The sequence below is a fragment of the Pungitius pungitius genome, chromosome 11, assembly GCF_949316345.1.
Source record: "Pungitius pungitius chromosome 11, fPunPun2.1, whole genome shotgun sequence".
NCBI lineage: Eukaryota > Metazoa > Chordata > Actinopteri > Perciformes > Gasterosteidae > Pungitius > Pungitius pungitius.
In genome coordinates, this window is record NC_084910.1 from 12,492,580 (window position 1) to 12,518,829 (window position 26,250).

The 26,250-nt window shown below is 43.5% G+C and overlaps 1 protein-coding gene across 1 annotated transcript in view; it reads left to right on the top strand.

Moving 5' to 3' along the window:
• Nucleotides 1-5,895: 5,895 nt before the first annotated feature.
• galnt1 (UDP-N-acetyl-alpha-D-galactosamine:polypeptide N-acetylgalactosaminyltransferase 1) overlaps nucleotides 5,896-26,250 on the top strand; it is a 30,199-nt gene continuing 9,844 nt past the window's right edge. The window contains exons 1-4 of the mRNA XM_037452740.2: nucleotides 5,896-6,380; nucleotides 19,463-19,574; nucleotides 24,393-24,532; nucleotides 24,613-24,778. Coding sequence (XP_037308637.1) covers nucleotides 24,394-24,532; nucleotides 24,613-24,778 — 305 coding nt within the window. The 5' untranslated portion in view covers nucleotides 5,896-6,380; nucleotides 19,463-19,574; nucleotide 24,393. The remainder of the gene's footprint in view (nucleotides 6,381-19,462; nucleotides 19,575-24,392; nucleotides 24,533-24,612; nucleotides 24,779-26,250) is intronic.

The following is a 26,250-nucleotide window of genomic DNA, read 5'->3' on the forward strand; positions in this document are numbered from 1 at the left end:
CAGATTTTTGCACCCTGTTATTACTTTTTGGTAAAGAAAAGTTCCTATTTGCCTTCCGAGTCATCGCGCCCTACAAGAAAGAAAGAGAGCGATCATTTCTGTGAAATAAACAGCATGTGTAACAATTTTAGGCAATTATTTAAACGTTTTACTTACACAGACAGAAATCTCTGATGGGGCTTTTGAAATGGTGCCATTAGGGAAATGTTCTTTGATACTCCTGAAAGTCAATTTGTTGTTTTTCTCTTTTTCTTCACATCCCGTGTTTAACACTTGCAAGGACAGGACAAGAGAATAATGGAATGGTGCATGTAGAAAATAGTGTGTGTGCGAGCTTTGAAAAGTGTTTCCAACATTTTGTCAAACAGCATTAACATACATTATTAGCAACATCTGACAGGCTAACTATTATATTTCCCAAAAGTATGATTGATTGATCACATTTTTATATTAAATAGAAATAATGATTTAGCTTAATCTGCGTGTCCGAATTAGTCAATTGTTTGTCTTTGGTTGTCTTGATATGTACTCCATGATAAATCAGGTAATAAAATGCAATCTCCAAACAATTCCACAAGTACATTGGCTCCACTGTGCACACATTCAGTCCTAAAGCGAAAGTGCCACACTTTGCATGCAAGAGCACGTGCACACTCGTGCGCGCAAACTGAACTGCATTTTGAACTACTCCGAGGAGTAGTTCGGGAATATTCAAAGAGCTTTACATAAACCTCAGGAATACCTTAAACGGCAAATAAAAACACCATAAATAAGAAAATAAAATCAAGCATGTGAACCAGTATTTAGATATTTCAGTAACCTGTGTGCACAGCTGACTCCTGTCAGAGGAGTGCTGCTGCCACCATGTGTTTAATGGGAGGCTGTGCATGTAGAAAGCTGGAGGCAACATGTGCAAACATGATCTGATTGATCAAACACATCTAATAGGTGAACCTGGTGACCTGATTGTGACCAGTTAGCAGGGAAAATCTTTTTCAGCGGATATTCCCTACACACTGTTTTTCCTGAACCCATTTTTTTTAACGAAAGGGTGATTTTCTTTTAAAATTTCTTAGATATTTAGATGTCAAATAGTTATGAAAGAAGCAACAAAAACCCTTTATTTGAAAAAGAGGATGTGAGGGAAACTTTTCGGGATGGGATTTATATGGTATTTAGAAATTAGTTCAGGTAAAACTAAGCAAGCTTACCTGTCAGCGCAGACTGACTTCGAGTAATCCTTTGGTCTAGTAAAGCAGGGTTCTATGCCCTGGGATGTGCGTGGTTATTCTCACGCCGTTCAGTCAGTGTTCTGCACAAACATCTTTGAGGCCAAAGTGCCTCAGGCATATCCACAAGTGTGCAGGGGAAGGAACTGTCAACATCCAGCCGTCTACCAGCAAAAGATCCTACACATAAAAATCCACCACAGTGGCCCCTGAGATGCTCCGCAGACCTTGATGACCCGAGGGAGGCTGGTGTAATGTGGTGTATTTTAGACACACATGGGGAAGCTAACCGCTACTTCGCTGTCCCTGTCCCGCCGTACGCCGAATCAAGGCCCACACTCCCAGGGAAAATGCTGAGTTAGAGGAAGGTCTTCCCAAAGGTATAATTTATTTTTCAGTGTCGGCACACTGCCAGCTACATAAATAAAGTATGTCTAGAGACTGCTTGAGCTGTGTGTGTGTGTGTGTGTGTGTGTGTGTGTGTGTGCATGGGCAGATTCTAGTTTAACTTTTTTAATTTTATTTGAGTAAATTTGTATAGAGTATGTGAATTAGAGACCATATACATGAGAAAACGTGTGCCACCAAATATTCTTGTTTTACTATTTTGTATTAGAAAGCATCAAAATGTAAAGATTTTTCAAATTAAAGCATTCCCAGCTTTAATGTGGGATTTGCTGAATCCCAAAAATAGCTCAGGCAGCAAATTGTGAAAACATTTTGCAGATGTATACAGACTTATATAAGATGACACGCTTGTCAGGCGAGAAAGGAAATCGGCTGTGTATCGTAGTCATTGGCTGTGCTGAATATATTCTGCATGACTCGGCCTAGAAGTGCAGCTGTATTGCTGTTGGGCTTTCATCCAGTCGAGGCAGAGGGGTTTCTGTCGGTGTGGTTAGAACTTTGAGTCATAAAAATGAGACACCACTCGTCTCTGACTGCATTATGCAACAGCAGCAATGCCGACACAAACTAATTTGCATGTGTAACTCTAAAAACAGTGGACTGACACAACATCTTGCACAGCATATGATGGCTATCAACAAAAAAAAAGGAACTCACTGAATCAGGCCGCTAGTGTTGCCTGGCAACCGTCTGAGTATTATCAAGTGCTTCTTTTAATCCAAAAAATAAATTGTGATGAAAAAAGGTCATGCCTACAGTCAAGCCATGTAAACACTCTCCCGATGGACCACGTAATAGTGAACAATACTTTTTTCATCCTATTGTATTAATGGTGTCTACTGAATGAGAGTATCCCATTTGCCATAAACAGTTCTCCACTTCCTTGTGGTGAGCCAATTGTCTTTTTTGCCTTTTTTCAAGTGAAATTGTATTTAATTGTAAGTGAAAAATATATGTATTTGATAATATCACACTCCCTTGATGTCTCATTGGTTCGATGGTATGTTTGCAAGTAGTCCGTCATACTGACCCATTAGAGCTTCCCAGCCGTCCCTGCAGTGATTGGCGGTTTATGTGTACAATTTCCAACACATATATATATATATACATTTCATACAGGCCTAATCTGGAACACAAAGGCTCATAGAAACATGCTTTTGTTTTTTTGTTGGACAGAGACGCTTGCTATTAACAGCCAAATTGTGTTGAAGTTTCCAAATTAATTCACATAATGAAACATCCTTTCATTATCAAAAATGTTTAAACAAATTACCTGACAAGAAATATGTAAGATGAAGCACTTTGATTGATTAGGGCGGATATATTCGGGACATAAGATGGATGGATCCCTTAAATCGGAAAAACAGCAATTATGTTAAATACAGGATAAAGGTTACACGGTGCAAAATAATTGAAAGTTGTAGCGTTGATAAGCTCTGATGTTACGGTTTATTTTTATAAGTATTTAATTTTCTTTTGTATTTTAGTATCAGTCTAAAGTGAGTACTTCCACTGCTCTCTATGGCAGGCTGAGCTCTTCCAACTAAACCCACACATAAACACAAGCACAGACACTTGTCAGCAAACTGAGAGGCTGCTGTGGTGAAGAGGAACAGGTGAAATATATAACATTTGAGGGTAAAAAGCTAAAACTGTATCAATACATTGGTTCAACCAACATAAATATGTTCACAAAAGTGAGAGCTCCTCGTCCACCTCACTATGTTTACCCGAGCACATGCCGATTTAGCTTGGTATAAAAGCATTGTTTTACAATGTTGAAGTGAAAGCTGTCTGTCCTTAACTGTTTTGTTCATTTTGTTCTCGATAACGTCTCTGATTGGTGAGACAAAGCAGACAGAAGGATATGATACGACGGATGAATGATGCCATGACTGTTTTCAACCATATGTTTTCCTTACAGCAATAAAGTCTTAAAGATATGCTTTCCCACATGAGGGCCACCGGGGTGTGACAGGGAAGGTGGGGGGGGGGGGGGGGGGGGGGGTCATGTTGTTGCCCGCTATCTGTAACCGCACCACTAGATGCCACTAAATCACACGCACTTCCTTTAAGTCAACAAAAGAAAATGTAACATCTACATGACAAGACGCAGATACAAGTGTATATATTGGAAGGATACAACAGGGTCAGCTCACTCAATGTTTGGTCCTGATACTTTTTTCCAACTCTTCCCCTCTGTTAGGCGCTGCAGAGCACTGTACCCCAAAACCAGCAGACACAGTCATCCCACAATCATACTGCACCTTCATTTGCACTGTTAAAATTATGTTCTTAAATACATGTGTGTATATATATATATATATATATATATATACACTCACCGGCCACTTTATTAGGTACCCCATGCTAGTAACGGGTTGGACCCCCTTTTGCCTTCAGAACTGCCTCAATTCTTCGTGGCATAGATTCAACAAGGTGCTGGAAGCATTCCTCAGGGAGTTTGGTCCATATTGACATGATGGCATCACACAGTTGCCGCAGATTTGTCGGCTGCACATCCATGATGCGAATCTCCCGTTCCACCACATCCCAAAGATGCTCTATTGGATTGAGATCTGGTGATTGTGGAGGCCATTTGAGTACAGCGAACTCATTGTCATGTTCAAGAAACCAGTCTGAGATGATTCCAGCTTTATGACATGGCGCATTATCCTGCTGAACGTAGCCATCAGAAGTTGGGTACATTGTGGTCATAAAGGGATGGACATGGTCAGCAACAATACTCAGGTAGGCTGTGGCGTTGCAACGATGCTCAATTGGTACCAAGGGGCCCAAAGAGTGCCAAGAAAATATTCCCCACACCATGACACCACCACCACCACCACCAGCCTGAACCGTTGATACAAGGCAGGATGGATCCATGCTTTCATGTTGTAGACGCCAAATTCTGACCCTACCATCCGAATGTCGCAGCAGAAATCGAGACTCATCAGACCAGGCAACGTTTTTCCAATCTTCTATTGTCCAATTTCGATGAGCTTGTGCAAATTGTAGCCTCAGTTTCCTGTTCTTAGCTGAAAGGAGTGGCACCCGGTGTGGTCTTCTGCTGCTGTAGCCCATCTGCCTCAAAGTTCGACGTACTGTGCGTTCAGAGATGCTCTTATGCCCACCTTGGTTGTAACGGCTGGTTATTTGAGTCACTGTTGCCCTTCTATCAGCTCGAACCAGTCTGGCCATTCTCCTCTGACCTCTGGCATCAACAAGGCATTTCCGCCCACAGAACTGCCGCTCACTGGATGTTTTTTCTTTTTCGGACCATTCTCTGTAAACCCTAGGATGGTTGTGCGTGAAAATCCCAGTAGATTAGCAGTTTCTGAAATACTCAGACCAGCCCTTCTGGCACCAACAATCATGCCACGTTCAAAGTCACTCAAATCACCTTTCTTCCCCATACTGATGCTCGGTTTGAACTGCAGGAGATTGTCTTGACAATGTCTACATGCCTAAATGCACTGAGTTGCCGCCATGTGATTGGCTGCTTAGAAATTAAGTGTTAACGAGCAGTTGGACAGGTGTACCTAATAAAGTGGCCGGTGAGTGTATATATATATATATATATATATTTACTTGGATATAATTATATGTATATCTCTATTAAACCGTTGTTAAACGGTTATACCTACAACTGTTTTTCTTTTTGTTGCTTTTGTAAAAAAATGATCTGTATGTACAGTATGTGGAGGGCAAAGGATAAACCCTAGTTCAATTCCCTTCAGCACGGGCATATATTAGCAACAAAGCTAATTATAATTACGGGCGTTTCAAACAAGTGTATTAAAATTCCTGTAGCATCTTCCACGTGTCAACATGCTGCTTTTAATCATTTTTTTAAAATTGCAAGACAAACTAGGTATTTGAGTGATGGATACAATTTAGGTCTTTAGAAACACTCATACAGCATCCTCACAAATAAGGTAAATTGCATTTACTGCTAAAGTCAAACTTTGCTATTCATGCGATTAATGTTGAACGGGCCTAATTTAAAACACTGTTATGGAATTTAGGCCACATCATTCTCATTGTCGACAACACTTCAGTATACAGACCTGTAATTACTGAAAACAATAATTTACAACAATGTTGCTGAACCGAAGTGTTTTTTCTTTATTTAGCAAACATCACTGGAAAAAAAAAAACTCTCCACCATGATGGACAGATGATTTGGATGCAGCGGTGACATTTTGGGACATTGTAAAAAAGGAACGGGACCAGATCAGATACGTGGTACTCTTCCGGGTCGAGGTGGTGGAGGGAGGGATGAGCAGTGATGCTGCCTCTCTGCGCGCTCCGCACATCGGCAGCGGAGCTTCAGTCAGACGGACCCGACCCCGGGGAAAGGCAGCAGCACGTCCGCCCGCGCAGCGTCTCCCCCGGCTGAACCGTCATCACATTCATGCCCTTTTCAAATGGATGTCACCAGTTGTTCCACCGGTTGCCCCGGGGCAGCGGTCCTGTAGCCGCGTTCAACGTGAGCAAAACGGCTCATCCCGGGCTTGTTTTTTTTATTTTTTTTGAGGCTTGTCTCGACGGCACAGAGAGGACCACACTCCCCCCAATCTGCCCCCTCCCTCTACACCATCGTTAGCACGCTAAGCTAGCTAGCCCGCTAACTTAGCTTGCGATACTTTACACCTTATCGGCGGTCAGTTTTATTTTCCTTGGAGCTAACTCGAGGTCCCCTGCGCCACAGCGGTGAATTGAGTCGCCCGGTCACTCTAGGTAAGCAAATAATATCTGTGAGAGGGGGGGAGAGAAAATAATGCTTTGGACGTTATGTGGTGGCGGCGGACCGGCGCTGTGGAAGCTTCTCGCTTCGTGTTGACAGAAGAACCAGCAGCGACGACGCGATGCGACTCGCCGTTAAACCGACCACATTTTCCAACGCGACAGTGGCCGTTCCCGCCTCAGCCCTGACGCTCGTTTTTTCAATGAAATATTGCCTGCTTTTGTTAACAATAATATTAATAATAATGTACTTTCTAACCGTTGTGTGTCCGTGTTTCCTCCTGCCGGGGTCAGGTAACGGAAAACGTGATCTCACACGCAGCAGTCTAACGGGTCTCTTCAAATGACTGGCCCAATGACCGGGATACCAGTGTACAAGCAAAGTATTACATGCCATGTTTAAAGGTGGTTACTATCATATTTCACACTATATAATGGCTGTTACATCCACAGTATGTGTACTCTGGTCGACGTTTCCTCAATTATCTCTCCGTGAACCTCGTTGTGCTTCTGGGGAAAATGAGCCGTTCTCTGGGAATCGAACCCCCGGCTCGGTGCTTGCTGTGTCTCCTGCGTCCTGGTAGAGGTCAGGTGATTTGGGTTAGCTTGATGCATTAAACATTACAGGAGGTAAATAACCAGTAGCCAGATTGAACTGCCTTCCCTCTGTGTTGGGCTGCAGGTTTTGAGGCCCTCCACCGCTGTTGAAAAGAGGTTAATCACATTGCATGTAATTCAATCCCTTAGAGAGCCTTTTATAGGGTTTCGGTTGAAGCATCCGGCGCCTGACGTGCGTGAAAAAGGGACTCATTGAGTGAATTAAATGGGGTGAGGATGAGCGCGCGTGAGCGAGCATGCATTAACAATGCTGTAATTATCTCGAGAGATAAGAAAAAGGGATTCACTATCAATCCTGCAAGAGTCTGCAGTTGCGGAGCAGATGAAGATCTCGGATTGTCAGGGACCCAATTAAATTAATCTATCATGTTCTTTAAAGGGAGGGAAAAGAGGAGCATGTATTATTTAACCACAGTGTGTGTGTGTGTGTGTGTGTGTGTGTGTGTAGCTGGAGGGAAGTTATTATAGCTTTGTGCTACCTGTAGAACTGGTCCCATGCTGCCTGCACGTGAGAATACTGTATGTACAGCTAAGCTATGTGAAAGAAGCACTGACTTGAGGTCAACATTCTGCAAAAATAGAGGGTTTAAGCCTTGAATTCTGCACTACATGTAATTGCAGTTCTCATTTTGGTTGATGTTAATGTTCAGGAGCTTGCCTCAGTATGGCTAAACCCAGCCGTGGGGTAAGGCATGACTGTCCAGCATTGAAAGGAAATGATTCATGTTCCTCATTTCAAGGCCATGTATGATGCGTTTCCTGCCCTGTGTGAGTGTGTTGACTGTCTGTTCAGGCCTTTTATTTTGCGAATTGGGAAAGTTTTGGCCAATATTTAGGACATGGATTTAGTTAGAAGCAAGTATTCTGACAGTGGCCAAATTACCTTGGCTCTCAGTCTAGCAAATCTTTGTTAAAAAATAATGCCCTCTATATATATAAAAATACAAATGTTGGAGTACTTTGGTTATTGCTCATATAGAAGGCTCATGTATCAAGTATTGGATTATTGGTGATGACTGTGTTATGGCAATATGGGTGGTAATAATCTTGATAGTACTAAGCTTTGGAATGTTATTTATTTAATGTGTACGAAACATTGTTAATAACACATGTTACCAAATAAGGGGCAAGATGTTTTTGAGCGCTTGTAATCATTTGTTGACCTTAAGTTCAAAGCGATACTTGCGGCGGTGAAAGTCCCCCATGTCCACTACACAGTGGACATGGGGGACTTTCACCGCCGCAATGTTTGCATTGGTATTTGTGCATGGATGTGCATAGAGGACGTCATAGAGGCTAGCTGTGGTGCATTTATTGTCCCGAGCCGCTCCGGAAAAACAGCTCTATTCTGGCCCATGTCTCCGGAGGGAGGCAGCAGCATACGGCGATCCCGGCGCTCTGTGTGCCAGCAGGGCTTGCTTTGGGATTGGGTTTCCACAGCCACCTGGAGCTCCGAGCACAGGAATGCCATTGTTCCTCCTTCCAGACTATTGCCAGATCAGACACGCATGCAAACACACACATACACATGAACCGAGACGTGCATGCACACACCATCGACACACGGCATGCAAGAGAGGCTCCTATAGCAGCTCGTCTGTCCCCCAAAACTTAGCTTACCTTTGCTGTCATTGCTTACATGAATAGACAATGAAACATCAAGCCTCTGCCCACATTGGCACTGAGACCGGCTAAGGGTTTTTATGTGACAATGCAATGCCGAAGCATCTGTTGGCTGAATTAATTGTTTGTCCACGGAGGACTAGTTTGTCATTTAGTCATTTACCAAGCAAAATTGGCAAACTCTTTCTCTAGTTTGTAAATAATTGCAATCAGTTATTTGCACCATTGTCAGTCATCTTCTGCACCACACAAAGTATCCATTTGACAAAAAAATGTTGATGATTTATTGATCATGGATCACTTGTAGATCAAAATGCAACAGCTCTAAAAATCAGTGATTTTGAAATGTAAAATGAATTGAAGTACACATTGTTACATAGACCGGAAATAGTATAGCGACACTTTTTCAGTTGTCTCTTAATCAAATCCCCTTCTCACATGCAGACATCCCACAAACATCAGCTGTTAGATGTTCACTCTGCTTTGTTTTTAATAATGTTGTCTGATCACAGCATCAGACAGATTTATCTCCACACGTTGCATGATTTGGTTTGAGCAATGTGGCAGTGCAGAATGAAATCCGGTTGGCCTCTCATAGATATTGGCTATTTCTTGTGTACATTGATGTTGTTTAAAGGTATTTTGGTGGTGTTTTTCAGCAACCGTCAGAGAGGAGATGGTTGCGAGTGACAGAAACTGGGGTATTAGAGAGCTTGAGAAAGACATGCGATGAAGGTCTTTTGTCAAACTCTATGATTTAGTTCCGCCGTCCCCAGTCATCATTGTTTTAATTGGAATGGTGATGGAGAATGGGCTGCATCCTTACCCAGTCTTTAAGAGGAAGAAATTGCCTTTTCAACTAGAAACTGGCAGCCTTGATTTAGTGCATGCCTTCCGCAAACTCACTCCGGATGTTGATAGCTAGTTTAGCTGGATCAGATAGCTGAGACCGAATTGGTTCAACTTCAGACAGGGAGAGGGTTGAGAAAAGAGAGCGAGATAGCCATCAACAGCATTTAGCTGTTCTGTCCTCGAGGGTTTGCTGGCAGGCAATTTCAGTTGTGTGTGTGTGTGTGTGTGTGTGTGTGTGTAAGTGCCATGCATGTGTGTCCTCTGGCTTTTTCAGTGGGTCAAATTAGAGATAAAGTTGCACTGAAGTGGGTCAGCCAGTTCCACCAACGAGCCTTGCCAGCTCCGGCTCAGGCAGGCAAAAAATAGGCAGGTACCCGTAGCCGTGTGTTCAGTATAGGTGCATTGTCCGTTGGTATTGATCAGTGGTCTGTGTGTATTTGTGCAGACTGAGTGGGATCTTTGCTGTTCTGTCATTCATTAAGATACGTCCTCCCTTTGTGCAGTACTACTTTGACTTACAAACAGCTAGGCTGGAAACAGAAATACTTTAGAGCCGTGATGAGCAGCAAGCCTAAGCTATGGCGCGGTGTGTGCAGACTGCATAGAGCCTCTGCAGATGATTCAGAGCCTGTCACACGGTGTGTCTCAGCTGGATGGACTCAATGTTTCTGCTGCCTTAATGATAAGGAAATAGGATTTAGCCCAGTACTCAGCAGTGGTTTACTTCTTCTGCATTGGTTCGCTTCGGACAAGGAAATAGCAATCTATTTCTGTACTCACTTTGCTTGCTAGGCCCCTGCATTGTTGAATGGAGGTTACACTGCACAGTAAGCATAGTAAAAGACAGAAATATTGCATAATCGGCCTGGCATCACTCTTAACTACCTCCTTCCAATACAAATAAGAACTGCTGCTTCAGATAAAGGGAGTATCTGAATTTGAGATTCTTTTCCTATTGTTGTAGTCTATATGTCTTCTCAACATAATCTAAACCTAAATTTTGTTTTAACCCCAGCCAGTTGTGCTTGGGTGTGAAAATGGGCCAGGTTTCAACTGGCCAGCAGCTAATACTATTCTGTATATTTAGTATTTTCACAGCATCTACCTCTGATGTTTTGGATGCGCACCCACTCTCAATAAATGGATTTCCCAGGAGAACTGAAATCTCTGATGCATGGCTTTGGATTGGAACACATCAGTATTTTTTCTTAACCTGCTGCTGAACTGCATTCTAGCAAATTAATGATACGTTTTGCACTATAAACCATAACATGCTTCCCGATGTCATTGAGAACGGGGTACGTTGTCAGCATTTGGAATAGTTAACACACATGTTGTGGCATATGCAGGATTCCTAATGTACAAGCTTTTTGTATGAATGTTTTTTTTTTAAACTTTTGTTAGGAAAGACTTAAAGGATATCAATGTGTGAAAAGGCCATGGGTATTGATGTCGTGTAGGATTGAGTAACCTTATACACTGTTTTCAGCTTAGCTCCAACAATTCCCTTCTTTGTAAGGGTGCACCGATCGGGCCTCTTCATGTTGCTCACGGCATCAGCTCCACTTAGATATGACCCAACAGGAAAAGACGTAGTTTCCATGGCAACAGGACGGCTCCTTTATCCCCCCCACACCTCAGACCCCACCATAGGAGGAAGTGGAATATGTCAAATTTCTGCTGACTCCGAGAGAAAGTCTGAATGCAGATGTTGGCCTTCACCACAGCCTGGAATGGTTGTCCGGGTGCCTCGATGTGACACGATGTGTGATTGTGTGTTGGCTTCTTCATCCAGTGCGCATGCCCGTATAAAGAAGAAGAAGAAAGAGTACTTTATGCTGTCAGTTAAAGGGAGGGTATTTTTGTGTTTGCATAGCTAAGTTTATCAATCTTTATTGGGATATTTGTCCTCTCGATGTGACCTATCCTTACGGTTTAGGGAGCAGACTGTGACCTTCGTGCACAGGCTTTGAAGTCCAGATCTGAAGCTAGTGCCTGTTCAAGGGCAGGAGTGCTACATACTATAGCATGGCTGTCACTAGTGGTGCAACAGCTTATAAAACTCAAGGGTCAGTTGCTCAAGCAAATATAGCTTTTACAGGTCCCTGGTCACGTTTTTTGCTGCCAATCATTGATGATACATATTGGATTCCTTTTGCTGTTTGATTATAGAAGCTGGTCCAGATTATTTATTTATTTTGCCACCATCCCAGAAAGATTTAGGCCATCTAAAGACTGTAAGCATCATGAATTCTAAATGATATTTTTTTACTTTGTTAAAGTAATCCATACTGCTCAAAAGTTAAGGAAATAAGAAATGCTTGAAACTGAAGAACCTAATCATCTCGGTTATAACGTTGATTATAAAGTTATTTGAAAATCTTTCATGAAAGTTTCTCTTCAACACTACATTTTACGAGATTACATTTGAACAGATCATGATCACTAAAATGTACCTTTGTTCAATACTCATTTTCCCTGAACAGAGCCTGAACGCATCATAATAGGACTGAAATGGACCTTTTCTTTTCCTGACAATTTCAACACAGATTGACTGTTAACAATGCAACATTATCAAACTATGGGTGCCAATGTCTTCATCAGGTATTTTACTCATTTTTGATGTATTACGTTCCCCAGTAATAGTTACACCACTAGCTTTCCCCACTGCTCATCTCTAGTAGTCAGGTTATAGCTGAGTTCAGACCCAGAACTTTCTAGCTATCAGCCAATTCTGGTAATCGTTTGTACCGTAACCGCAGAGCTGCTAAATCAAGCAAGCACAGCAAGGATTAATCAAGATTTACTGCTCCGGTGTGATTGCTTTCATCCTGTTTGCACCTGGATGAAAGTTATTAATCGGTCTTGGTACACGGTGTGTTCACGTGGAGGCCTTTAATACTTAAAGCAATGCACTGTTAAAAATCAAGTTGAATCAAGACTTTTCTGAGAAACCGATGATCCACATATGGTTGAAACAAGTATTTTTTACCTGGGTTTTATTATTATTTACAGCTTTTGATTACATTTGTGTGTTCTGATGAGCTGAACTGGGTTCAACAGTAACAGCTGCCAGAGAAATTTGTCATCAGTTCGTCCAATGCATTTTTAACATTAAAAAAACGGGACAGCATAAGCTGCACACTGAATGGGGGACAAAAGTGACAGGAATAAGGAATAAAGAACGACATTTTTGAAATATCTGTGAAAAAGATAGCGGCTGGAAAATTTGTAAAAATGCTCCCATTAATAAAAGCATATGCCTGACTTCTAACCTGGCAAACTCTCCAAAAAAGTACATTTTAATTCTGCAGTTGAAATCACAATGACAAAGATGGATAAAAAGCCATGAATCTCTCTGAAAAGCTGATATTTTGTTTTTCACAACATACTTTGGCCAGTTTCTTTTGTCATCCGTTTTGTGAAGTATAATAAAATGCCCTGTGTGTATACCATCAGAGATTTTGCCATGCAATTAATTATGGGCTATGTTTATAGTACATGGGTGTATATAGTTGTTGTGGGCAGTGTTGCATTCAATAAATAAGTCCTTCGTTGATCTTCCAGGAAACGTCACAATGTTATTATCACAATATAAGATTAAATATATGATAAAATAGGTTGGAATACTCAACCTTTTTAAAAGAAAAGACTAATTATAGGGAAAATGCTTTTTAATGCAAGCTTTTGGTCATATCCAGTCCAATAGAAAATCCAAAGAAAGCTTCTATCATTATATAAGACGGCAACATTCACCCTTTAACTCCTAAGAGGGAGTTTGATAAAACACTATTAAAGTCTGGTCAGACAGGTTTTATTTTACCCCACCAGTGAAGGTAAACACCGGTAAATAATAAAACCAAATCCATTGTGTTTTGACTAGAGATACTGACTCACAAAACTAAAGCAGTTTGCGAGTTTATGTAGCTTTTACTTGTGAATTCATATAGATACGATGGTGTCAATTACCACGGAAAAAAGGAACCACAGGTGTGACTTCCCGTTCTACGCCGTGACTATACTCGCAAGGTCGTGTGGATCATTAAACGGTGGAGCGAGACAGAAGAGCGCTCGCGGAGGGCAGGGAGCACACAGAGCGCCGCTTTGGCCGCTCTGTGCTCTGTCATTAGTCGTGTGACACAGCGAGCTCCCAGCCCCGGGCTCACCCTGACCGGGGCACAGCACTCCCCTCCGGGTCTCGCGTACGCACGCAGCCATCCATCTCCGAGCGCCTATCTCCTACCAAGCTGCTAGTTTTGAGTGTCTGTCTGCCTGTGCGTGTGTGTTTGTTGGAGTTGCTTTGGCCTGGTCACGCTGATAGCCATATCAACTCACGGCTGATTGACCACAGAACACTGGGCCCATTGTGTTCCCCGAGTGTGTGTGCGCGTCAGAAATTGCATTCCTACGAGCTACAAACGTTGGGGACGCACTGCACACGTGCATTTTGGGAATGCGTGCGTGTGCCTGTGCGTGTCGTATGTGCTGCAGTGTAAGCTGCTACAGGCTAGGATGTGGGTCAGTGTGGCTGCAGCTCTTCAGGGAGAGCAGCAGGATACTGCCTGTGTACTTACAGTAGGGGGACGAGCCCGGCTAAAAACATGGTTTACACAAATGCAAAGTAGAGCAGGGGCAAAGCTACACTTGAGATTTGACTTGATTTAGGTGGTGCATTTCCACGTGCCCTGAAACAAGGCTTTAGCTATTTTGGTCACTGTAGCCATTTGTGTGCTTAGCCAAATGTATTCAAAATATAACCCTTAGAAGTGTGTGTGGAGCCAACCTTATTTGAATAGTTTGAAATGATTATGACGTCTTATTGAAGCTATATGGCCTACTTATAGTTGCCCCGTTGGTATAATAGCCAAATGAATGAGGATAGAGTGCGAAAAAGTTTACGAGATGCTGCTAGAGAGCGTTCTAATGAGAAACCGCGCTGTTTGATGTCTGCTTCAATCGTGTCGCTTTATTCTGATACTAAAGCAGTGATTCATTCAAGAATATTTACCCTGTTTTTTGTGTAGTGCCACACGGAAAATAAAGTTCAATACAGTGCGCGGCTCATGCAGCTAAATACCAGCTTCTGTTGTAGAGAAAATGTGTTAATCCCACAATATGCCACTACACCAGAGAGGAGGAGGGGATGGCATGCTGCTCTCTTGGATTGAGGATATTGCCGGCAGCGTTTGAGCACGCAGCTGGTGGCGTGCACGCTCTTATGTTAGACCGTCTTTAGCTCTGTACTGACTGTGTGTTTTGTAATGAGACATAATATTTGAGCACTGTGCAGTTAAGAGAGGGATTTAAATTCAATACTTTGCATTTGAGTGAACCGCTAAAATGTGAACGCGAAGTATAGCTTAATATGCAGCTGCAGAGGACTGTGGCTCAAAACACACACCTCCTCGCATACAGGTAGAGATTTATTGTCGTTGGTTATCCCTGCATATCTCATAGTTGCTTTCACAAGAACACAACATGACGAAATAATATGGCCATAGCACAGAGGTACCCCGGGGAGATGGAACTAATGGTAAATCCCAAGCCTCAACATGCACGGAGATAGATGGGAAAGTTTTGGCCTAAACTTGTTCTGTGTGTGTCTGGTGTGTGCCGCCACCACCTGCTGCTGTGTTCCTTGAGCTCTCTACTGTACTCTGCGTAAACAGGAACCTGATCCTTCTGTGGGACTCCTTTTTCTACGTTCTGTTCTGTCCCTCAGACATACCTAAAAAGTCCCAATACAGGCTTTGTGTAACCTATTTTCTCCTTTCCCTATTCTTGGCATTCCAGTTTTTGCTCCTCTAGCTTCCCCTAAAAAGCTGTCACAAAATGGTGACCCATGGCCAGAGTTCCCTGTGTAACTGTTATTGTGTAACTGCCTTTCCTCTTGTCCCTGTCTAGCACGGATTCGGTGTCTGGGTGCGCGTGCGTGAGGTGCTACCGGCCCTCGGGTTCTTCCTCCCCCAGCGCCGGAGACACGAGGTGTTTGGCCCTGCAGGAGGTTGAAGGGAGGACTGGAAGGAGGCACAGTTGGCACAGGATTAGCACAGCACTGTTTGTTGTTGCTGAGACCAAAGATGTCATCTTTGGACTCCCTCTGTTGCAACATACGCTTCAAACGGAGTCACATAACTCATGGAAAAGGCCTGGCTGCAATCCAAACACACACACAAACACGTTGTGCTCTTCATGCAAGTAGCAAACTCAGCATTCTCCTCCAGTTTCTGTGGCCTTCTGTGGAGAGTGTGGAACATTTGATGTTAAATGCCGGCTGGTTGTTGTGTTTCTGGAATCAGGAAACATTTATTACCAAAATATGTCAGGAATTTGAGTTGGCGGTTGGTGCATAAAATCAGACCGACAATGGACAACAAGACAACATAGTGCAAGAGGAATAAAATCAAATATAATGCTATGGCCGTGGCTGCAGGGTACCACACGGTGATGGAGGAGCAGAGGATGGCAGGTTAAGTGTATTCAGCTGCCTCAGAAAGAACAGCCTCTGCTTGGCCTTCTTGGGGTCCTGTGTCATGATGGAGTCAAAGAAACGGACGGACTTCACAGCGGTGGTGGGCGAATCACACAGGGTGATGGGGAAGGTGGGACTGCGTTCTTCAGAGCGTTGAGCTCCAGGTTGTTCTGGCTGCACCACGTCACTAGATGGTCAGATTCCCACCTGTAGGCAAACTCATCCCCACTAGAGATCAGTCCAATGAGTGTGGTGTCGTCCGCAAACAGCGGGGGGAGAACGTTGCTGATGGTCAGAGAGGCTAAGACATTTCCCCAGCTTTACGTGTTGCTTCCTGTCAGACAGGAAGTCAGTCATCCACTTGCAGATGGAGTCGGGCACATGCAGAGTTTGTCCTGCAGCAAAGACGGGATGGTGTTGAAAGCAGAGCTGAAGTCCACAAACAGGATCCTGGTGTGGGATCCAGGAGTCCAGATGCTGGAGGATGAAGTGGATGATTTATAGCATCGCTACAGACCTGTTGGCTCTGTAGGCGAACTGCAGGGGGTCCAGGAGGGGGTCTGTGAGGGTTTTCAAGTGAGAATGGACTAGCCGTTCAAAAGACTTCACGACTCCAGAGGGCCTGTAGTCAAAAAGTCCTGTGATCCTGGGTTTACGCTTAGCTTGAGGAATTGGGAATGACTGACTTGACAGTCGCTTAGTTTTAGCTCTGCCCACATTACCATCTAAATTGTCTTGAACAAAGGTTGTTTTAGTGCTCCCGAACCTTGGCTCCAGTCGTTCTTTGAAGCCTCGGGGGCTTAAATTTGCAGGGTGTTATGTGGGTGCAGGGATCAGGCTATTGATGTGTGTGTGTGTGTGTGTGTGTGTGTTAAGTGATTTCTGCTTGCTGAAACAAAACTTGTGCTTGCTTGCAAGGAGTTCAACTTCACTCCACCCATGAGCTCCTCCTAACCTCTGCGTTTCATACGCTGCGTCAGCCACTGGTCTTTTGGGATTTACAGCCAGAATTACGTCACCGCAGACGGGATGGAAAGACGTCTGCGTGGGAGAAGAGGCAGGCCTTTGTGGATTAATAACCGGGAGAGTAGGAAAGAGATAGAGGCGAGGGAAGGGTGGGATGATGACGACCAAACTATTTGGCTTTTCTTCTGCATTCTCTGGGTTAGTTCTTCTTAGCTGCTCACTGCTGGACTAAATTAATGAATGCAACATGCAATATAAGAAGCAGAGAATTTGGGATGCACTCGCCCGACTTTTTCATCTGCCAAATGATGCAGAACGCAGTCCTAGTAATGTCTTTACCAATATCTAAAGTATTCAAGGGTCTTCACTGTAAGTGAAGACATTCATACACTGGCATTCTTTTTTTGTGTGCATTTTGTACTATATACTTCCAGACAGATTATAAGATGTTGTAACCTGTATTCACATTTTAACCGTATCCTTACTTAACGAATAAAAGCAAGTTCACAGCGACAACTAAATGTGAAGCCCTCACATCTGGTCGGTACTTTATTCGTTAAAGTCAGTTTTGGCACAAAGTCCGACGGATTGAATCGCTGTGTTAATACACAGAACTGGGGTAAAACTGGTGACCACCCTATAGTGTGTGTGGTTTTATAATAAAAGCTTGAAAGTTGCTGCAGCAACACCAATACTGTTGACCTGCTACATAGTGCCTCTGTTGTGTCAGTGCTCTGCCGGCTTTGATGTTGTCATTTTCCACTGGCATGGCTCACTATTTGGACAGGTCCATCTCTGCTCACTCGCTGTGCGTAACAAATCGGACTAACCGCCTCTCTGTTTGCCCGACCACGGTGATAGGTGTGAGCGACTTTGGGTTGTGAGCCAGCACATTTGTTTTGGTGTATGAGATCAGGGGCTGTCTTACAGCAGCAGTAAATCACATCTACTCTTTGTGTTTTTTCAAAGGACTGAGGTCAGGGTTTACAATTATTTAGAGAACGGTTAATACCCAGGGGGAGGAAAAGCTGAGGCAGCTGCATAGGTTGGAGGACCTCCCAACGTTGCTGCACTGCTGGACAACAGCCCATTACATCACACAAGTATATATTTCAAAATACACATTTTACACAGTTTATTGTCCTGCTTGCAATCAAGACCGGTATTGTCCCATTGTGTTTCATTGCCCGTCTCTTTCTTTTCATGCTTGCTCTGTTTGTTGTTGTGCCCTCAATGACTACAACAGGAGACCGGCAGGAGGAGAGAAAGGGGTTTGCTCTGCAGAGAGCGAAATAGAGAAGTTGCTTTCTGTGCTGCAGTGTTTGCTTTTGTATGTGTGGGTCTCTAGGTTTATTTTTTTGATTGTCAGGGGATCCTGAAAAGTATTTATAGAAGCTCTCACTTGTCCTGCTTCCAATTTGCAGGATGGATTGCATTCCACTCTTACTTTATGGATGTGCATATAAGACTAAGGGAGATTTAAAAGGGATGAAAAGAAAGGCGAATTTGTGATGTAAGACTGAGGGAAAGGGAGACAAGTAGGGGACAGAGGTGGAACGGGGACCTAACCAAGAGGACAAGGACACCTTTTGGTGGCCAGGTCCCTTCACCTATTGAAGCACACCTGCAGTGTGGAGCACAGCCTTCTGACTCACTAACACCAGGAGTGTGTGGGCTAGCAGGAGGAGATGGTATGGTTCTTGTAATATAAGCTTGTACTACGCACACACATGCACACACAGGCAAGCTATATGATGGTACCAGTGGGCTACCACTGATGACTTGGCTTTGAAGTAGGCCAAGGACCGGATTGAAGGACACAAACACACGCATACGCCCACATTGAGTCATATTCACTCTCATATTCACTCTCTGTGGATTTAAAAAAAAATAGCAGATTAATCCAGTGAGATGAGCAGTTCTGGAATCCGTCAGTTGTCCATCCTTCTATCCCTCTAGCCCTTCATCCCCCTCTCTTCTCTAGTTCTATCCTGCTCCACAGCTTGCAGAGAGTCTCTGGTTGTGTTTGACCTTTGGGTGGGTGTGGAAGGAGGAAGGATAATGTGGATTTATAACACAACTCAAAGAGATACAAAGCCTAGCTGACAGTTTGTAAATGATTGACGCCTTTCCAGAGTCTTGTATTCAGACTAGACTAATAGAAATGACACATTTCCACCAACGTCAGGAAGTGGTGGTGTAACTGGAAAAATGCACGCTGACATTGTGACTCATGTGTGTCATTGTTGTGCCTTCAGACAGGATGTGTGTTTAAGGCTAAGTGACAGCCCGTTATGGGTCTTCCTGTGGTTACTTTTGTGGCCTAGAGGTGTAATAGGAAGACAATGGCTCTCTTCAAAAAAGGTTTGCAAAAAGTCCCAAATCAATACACTCTTCATTAAAACAGAAGAAGAAGACATAAGTTGATTATTTCCTGATTTCAAGATGATACAATATGTTTTTGCTGAACTCCTCAGCATGCAAACTGCTCTTGTATGCAACAAAACAATGTTTTTATTCCGTGTCTGTTTCTCTCTTGTTCAAGGAGCAATGTTTGAGTGACGGGCAAAGGACTGTGGGATCGCTCTCGCCCCGCCCCCTGTGCTGGTGGAGCAACCCGCACGTCTGACCAGAGGCTCCCACAGTCATTTGGACAGGTAGGAGTTTATTAACGCCATTAGCTCCGGCCCAACTTCACGACGCAATTTGCATATAAGGACCAAAAATAAATACTTACAGTGAAGCCAATAAAACTAAAAATACAATTTGTATAAAACGGCAGATATGTGTGCAGTGTATCATTCAAAAGTAAAATACAAAGTCCTGGTCATGATTTGAAGCGCTCATTGTTATTTTTTTAAAGGTCAACTGTTTATGTAGAGTTCAAACTCTCTGGGTCCTGTTTACCGCCGTCGTTGTCTTATTATGCTGGGGATTCATTCTTTAAGCCAAATCTTTACCGCTACAAATTATTTAACAACTCCCTTTAAAACCATTTCTCTTACTGAATGGTTACTGAACTGGAATGGTCACATGTAAATGTATATTTACTACTAAGGTGTCATATGGTATCCATAGTGATGATTAAATGTCTAATTGTAGTCTTTGATGCGTTCAGTCGTGGCTGTGGAACTGTGCTAATCAAGCATGTTTTTTTCCTTCTTCTTCTTGTCAGTGGATACATAGGTTTGAATTTTCTCTACAGTTTTACACACCTTTCATTGCGTTTGACTGCTCTGGAGAAAGTTCTACTAGAGTAGTTGCTTAAATCAAGTTTTTCTAATTGGAAAAACTCCCTGCAGTTTTTGGGTGGAATCATGGAGTCATTGGAGTTGTGTGGGTCATTTAAGAAGCAGCTTTGTGCGCAGTGTGAGCATGGAGAGTGTGTGGCCGAGCGAGCGACAGAGAGAGAGAGCGAGTGGCTGTGAAAAGCGCTCGGAGCACAAAAGAAATCGAAACAGAACAAGTTTTTTCAAAACCCAACTATGTGCAGCAGAGCGAGAACCGAAACATATTGTCAGCAAAATATTTGAATATTTATTCACACGCGTGGCCGTCGACATTCACAACCTGGTTTTAGTTTTACATTTTTTAAAACAACGACACTGCTTTGTGGCATGAAATGAACAGGAAAAAACACAGCCACAGAATAGTATGGATGCATTGAACACATTCCTGTTCATAAAGTACAAGTACACTAGTGGAATATCTTCAACATAATCTTCAACATATCCTCCATTTTTATGCTCAGAAAACCTATGCAGACTGTGGATGTGGTCGGTAGTCAGGGAAACCCAGTAGTGATGCCGCAGCCTCGTAAATCCTGCCTCCTTGTCATGTAGCAGTGGCAGTAGCAGCGTGGAGAGTGTGTTAAAGCCGAGTAACACACAGTATGTGATGGTGTGATAATACTGCAAATAGTTATATCTAATGCTCTTTTTATGCCACAGTGTCATTAAATGCTGCACTGTGTGATAGGAGATGTTAAAAGGCGTGGCACGGTCCAAGGTGCTGCGGTTAGTGGGCTCTCATGTCCCCTTTATTTGATTTGATTTTTCTACAGGTGCTGTGTGTCGGGGGGGTTTCTGCTCCTGTAAAGCCAGGCTGCTGGTCCCTCTCCAACCGTCGACTGAACGGCCCCTGTGACATTAACGTATATTGATTTTGGCCCGGAATACTCGAGTGATTCGAGATTGAATGGTTTAATTCCACTTTGCGCCCGTGCCAAGCTTTGCATCGACAATCTTTTTCAGCTGGGACTTTTACGCAGTTTCTGCTGTGCGCTTCACTTTTTGCTTGCTCTCCCTCTTCCTCCCCCTCCAACCAATGATTGCTTTTGATGCTATTACTATCTATAAGCATCTTTAAACAATATGGTATTCCAACCAATATCCACCGTTTAACATGAACTCCTTTTCCTTTTGAATAAGAAATCCCTTAAATATTATTACATGAATGATTCAATATGTGCATTTTGTCAAAACAGTCTGTAAATCTCAGCTACAAGTATGATGTATATGTTCTTAAACTCCAACCACAATGGCTTTTGACTGATTTGAATTAGGGGGTATTAGTAATTATAAATGTTTGTAATGACTCACATTAAACACAAGGCTTCTCACATAATGATAGTTTAATTGTGGTGGTTAGCCATGCAGCTCCTCAATTTGGGTTTTAAACAATGGCCTCATTCATGAAATAACAGTTTATGGTTATGGCGGTGTGAAATACTTACTCTTCTTTTTTGATGAGCTGTTCCTCCTTTGTCGTAAAACAAACCCTGTAATTACATGCGTGCGTGTATAAATTTGAATATATACATTATATTTAAATATGTGTGTGTGTGTGTAGCAAATCTACAGCGCACAATACATTTTATGAATATAATCTCAGTCTCATGTACTGTGTCTACCGACAGCAGGTTTCTCTCTCTCCTCTTCTGGCTCTCCTTCCTCTATGGGAACAGTTGTGTTTTGCACTCAAGGTCGTGACCTGAAAATGAACCCCGGTCTTTTTGCACAGAAGTGACCGTGTACCTCGTCTCCTCCACAAAGGGCAATGGAGACTTCAGGTCGCCTTCCCGTTGGTTTCACTTCCCTAATATTAGCCCGTTCCTCATTTTGCTATAATTAGAACGCATTAGCAACAGTTCTGATAATTGCCGGTCTCATCTGCGTTGTCTAGGGAACTGTTGAGCCTATCAAGTCCATATGACCCAACTAGACAGCTATTTGAATCCACTTGAATAATAGCACCATGTCTTCTTATTGAAGATTCTCACTTTTATGTTTATGCCAGATACAGTAGCTAGATTACATTTTATTAAGTATGAAATGGGCAATGTGACTTGTTTGTAGTTTATTACATGACTTTCACATGAATCCTTCTCTCATATTTACAATCTTTCTCCCTCCCTCTTGATTTTTTTTTATACATATAAAAATGAAATCCCCAGAAGGGAGGCTCCACCACTCCCAGTCATAAAACTGTACAGCGAGTGATTCTCTCATTTCAGAGTTTTCATGAGTACTTGTGAGAAACTGGTTGTGCAATCTCTAAAGAGGGATTAAGCCTGCGGAGAAGAGGAGGGGAAACGAAGAGAGACACAGAGAAGGATGTGGTGGAGGGGGGCGGGGGGGTTGTACTCATAGAGAAGTAGTGATGGCAACCGCTCTTGAAAAGAGACAACATCACTAAGAGACGAACATGGGAATGGGGGTAGGGTAGCTGGGAGAGAAATGCCCGGGATAGAGATATAAAAGAAAGATGGAGGGAGTGCGATCTGTTAGGGGATTAACGAGAGAGCGCAGTGACGGAGGGACGTGTGTGTAAGCGTGTTTAATGTCATAGGGAGCCCGGCTGTTAAAAAGAGACTTCAAAGAGAACGGCGCCAACATAAAACTGAACTGACGCTCAGTCACATGCACGTGCAACGCACAGAGGGGTAGGGCCCAGGGCTGCACCGAGCAGACCCGAGGTGTCCGGTGCCATGCCTGATAAGAAATACAGACCCAGGCACGGCCGAGAGGGCGTTGGGGGAAAAGAAAAGAGTGTTAAGTCGACGAATCCCCTCCCCTGCTGCGCAAAGCGTCCGCTGTCTACTTCTTTTACGTCCGCTGTGTTTAAATGGCATTCGGGGAAGCCAGTTGACGTCTCTGCCGGCACACGACACAACTTTGAGAAAGAAAACATGTGTGCCTTTCCACGATGGAGCACATTCCACGTCGGCATCGTCTACCAAGTGCGCTGCTATGTGTTTGGCATCAGCGCCACGGCTCTGCCTGTCCACAGGGAAATGCCGTGGTATCAGGATGTGTCATGTTTCTGCTCGGAGGTCATGGGAGGCCGTTGCAATTGGGCAGTGGTCAGAGAGATGGAAAGGAAAGAGACTTGTGTAGCAGGCGCTGGATACTGGAATGTCAGGAATTCTGAGTGATCAGTCTTTGAGGACATCGGAGAGGTAAATGAACTTACTGTTGCTCTACAGGAAAATACCAGAACGTGTTTCATAACTAGCACATGTGTTTGGTTTCAGGTTCTATGTCTATTTCTTGGGCTAAACAGCCAAAAAATTCTGGAAAAAAAGATCAACTTTGAGAGAACAGACAAATGTTCACTCTTGTTTTCTGCTGTGGACGGCACTTTGTGCTACCAGAATCCTATCAGGAGGAATTTAGAAAGGCTTCATCCTCCTTGGCTGCTACGCTAAGCTAAGCTAGCTATGCACTTTTATTTTCCCCTCCCAGGTGAAATCCCCCTTGGCCAAACTCATTTTCTCCCTTCTGCTTGTGCTGCTGCAGCCGGAGGGATCACTGAGGCAGAGAATCAGCCAAAGAGAGGAGAGAAGGTGCTGGAGGAGAGAAGGAAAGGGGAGCAGAGGAATTTTAATGTGCCTGTGTGTGTCTCTCACTGCCTGCCAAAGAAAAGCAATTACTATTACATCTCCTCTCTCTCTGTGGCGGTGTGTGGGTGTGTGTGAGTGTGGATGCGTACCTGCAAGTGTGTGTCTGACTGCATTTTAGCTTCGAAGACTACTAAGATTACTGTATACATCTGCTTGATACTTGGTAGCAGCTAAAGTTTTACATAGATTAAGTTTTACATAGATACCATGAGACATCGTATCCAAATACACAAATGTCAATGTGCTCATAGTGGTGCCGGACACAAACCTAACCGCTGCACTTCAGATAAACAACAAAGCTATCCTGTTTCTTTTTCTGAATGGTGAATTTTGATGTGTAAATGGGACCATTTGGACCGGTGCTGATAAACAAGCGACAGATAAGTGCTTGGAGTCAGACAGAGACAGACCAGCAGGAAAGACAAATGGAGGTGTGGGGGAAGATACTTCAGCGTAGAAATGTGGGAGGGATGAAGGTTTATCTCTTCTGTAGAACTTTGGCTTCGTCTTCTCCCCTGACTTTAGTAAAAGCCTAACATTTCTCTCCTCTTCTGTCTCATTACTTCATTAGGATGCGGAGGTTCGCTTACTGTAAGGTGGTTTTGGCCACTTCTCTAGTGTGGGTGATGCTGGATATGTTCATTCTACTCTACTTCAGCGAGTGCAACAAGTGTGATGACAAGAAAGAGAGAGGACTACCAGGGAGACAAGGTGAGTGTATATTGCCTCAAATATACGTGTGATCATAGAGACACACTCTCACACTACGAATGTTTGTGCGTTTCATTCAGACACCCTGACCCGGCCGCGGGACGGGCCCGGTGAAGGCGGAAAGCCCGTGGTGATCCCGAAGGACAACCAGGAGATGAAGGAGAAGTTTAAGATCAACCAGTTCAACCTCATGGCCTCGGAGATGATTGCACTCAATCGGTCTCTGCCTGACGTCCGCTTGGAAGGGTGAGACGCTTTCCTGCAGCTAATCAGCTGTCCGGTTTTGTCACTTGCTCCGAATCCTATGTTTCCCCAGCCATTAGATAGGTGGGAAAGGGACGACCTCCACACCACCCTAAAGAAAGTCTCGAAGGTTGTTTTTTTCACGTTTGCAATTCTCCACGACCCTCTGTTCCGCCCTGATGTGCACACAGAGACACGTGCGACACACACACAGGTGAGAAAATTCCCACCAGAGGACAGTCAGTTCCCATCAAAGTGGCTCTCACTTGCATTGTCTGTTGAGACAAAAAAACAAGCCAAAAGTCCGGCCTGAAACCAGAAGCCCCACAGTGAGCCACTGTAGAGGCTAGTTATCTATTTATATGTACATACATTCATGTAAATGGATATAATTTAATAAATTAAAGTTAAAATGCTTTCATCTATGAGATTACTGTGGCGGAGATTATTGCGATAAAATATATTTAATGCAACTTTGTTTACTTTCTGTTGTGTTGACCCCGGACACCGTGTGCGGCAGTCAGTTAGATCAGAGAGACTGAGCTTAAGATGAGCGGAGCTTTTTGCGCGACATACAGCGGAGAACTGTGGAGATAAATTCCTCCACGTGTCAAACAGAGTGTCCACAGCATGTTGGCAGCTGCTAGGCTACTACCGTCTCAACATCTGCCTGCAGACAGTGGTTTGGAAAACATCTGGCTAAATGTTGGGAGATTGTTGGCACTTTAAACACTTCAAAAGATGGCGAGGTGAGAGCAAAGTGCACGAGGACAGCAGGAAGATTTAGTCTTTAGAAGAAAAATAAACTTTTAATTGGAATTTATCTACAATAAGTCATTTCAGAATCTTTAATTGATTAGATCATTTTTTTAAATCTATTGACAGCCCTAATTTATATCTATATATAAATATCTATCTATATATGTAATATCTATATAGATAGATCTATAAATATAGATATGTAACTGAGACTTGCATAATACTCTCAATGGCCAATAGCCCAGTGTTTCCCCTTGAAGGCGGGTCCCTCACTGTGCTGCTTTAAAAGGGAGTGTATTACCTTAAAGAGGTAATGATACAATGTCATGCTGCCCCTTTTTTTAATTTTGCTTCAGTGGTACTAGCTATGTGCAATCCACAGGTCTGTTTTTCACCGTAATGAGGAGTTTAGTCTCACTTAAAATGTCTGTCAGTGCCTGTGTTCAGTCATCCGACAGGTATCCAACATGCCGCTTGGCCTCCCTCTGCCCCTTTACAGGCTTCAGTAGTGGAACATGCACAGATCACTAACGGGAGGTTTTCGAAGCAGTGCACGGAAAGACTGAGTGACAGGCACACGCCTGACGGGTAGGGGCACTTGCACACCAGACAGGCGCGAAAGAAAAAGGACATTGATCCGTGAAATGGGTTTTAGTCTTTGAGCGAGAGTTGATTACTAGGTGTGTTTTCACTCAGCCTTCTCTCCGTCTATCGGC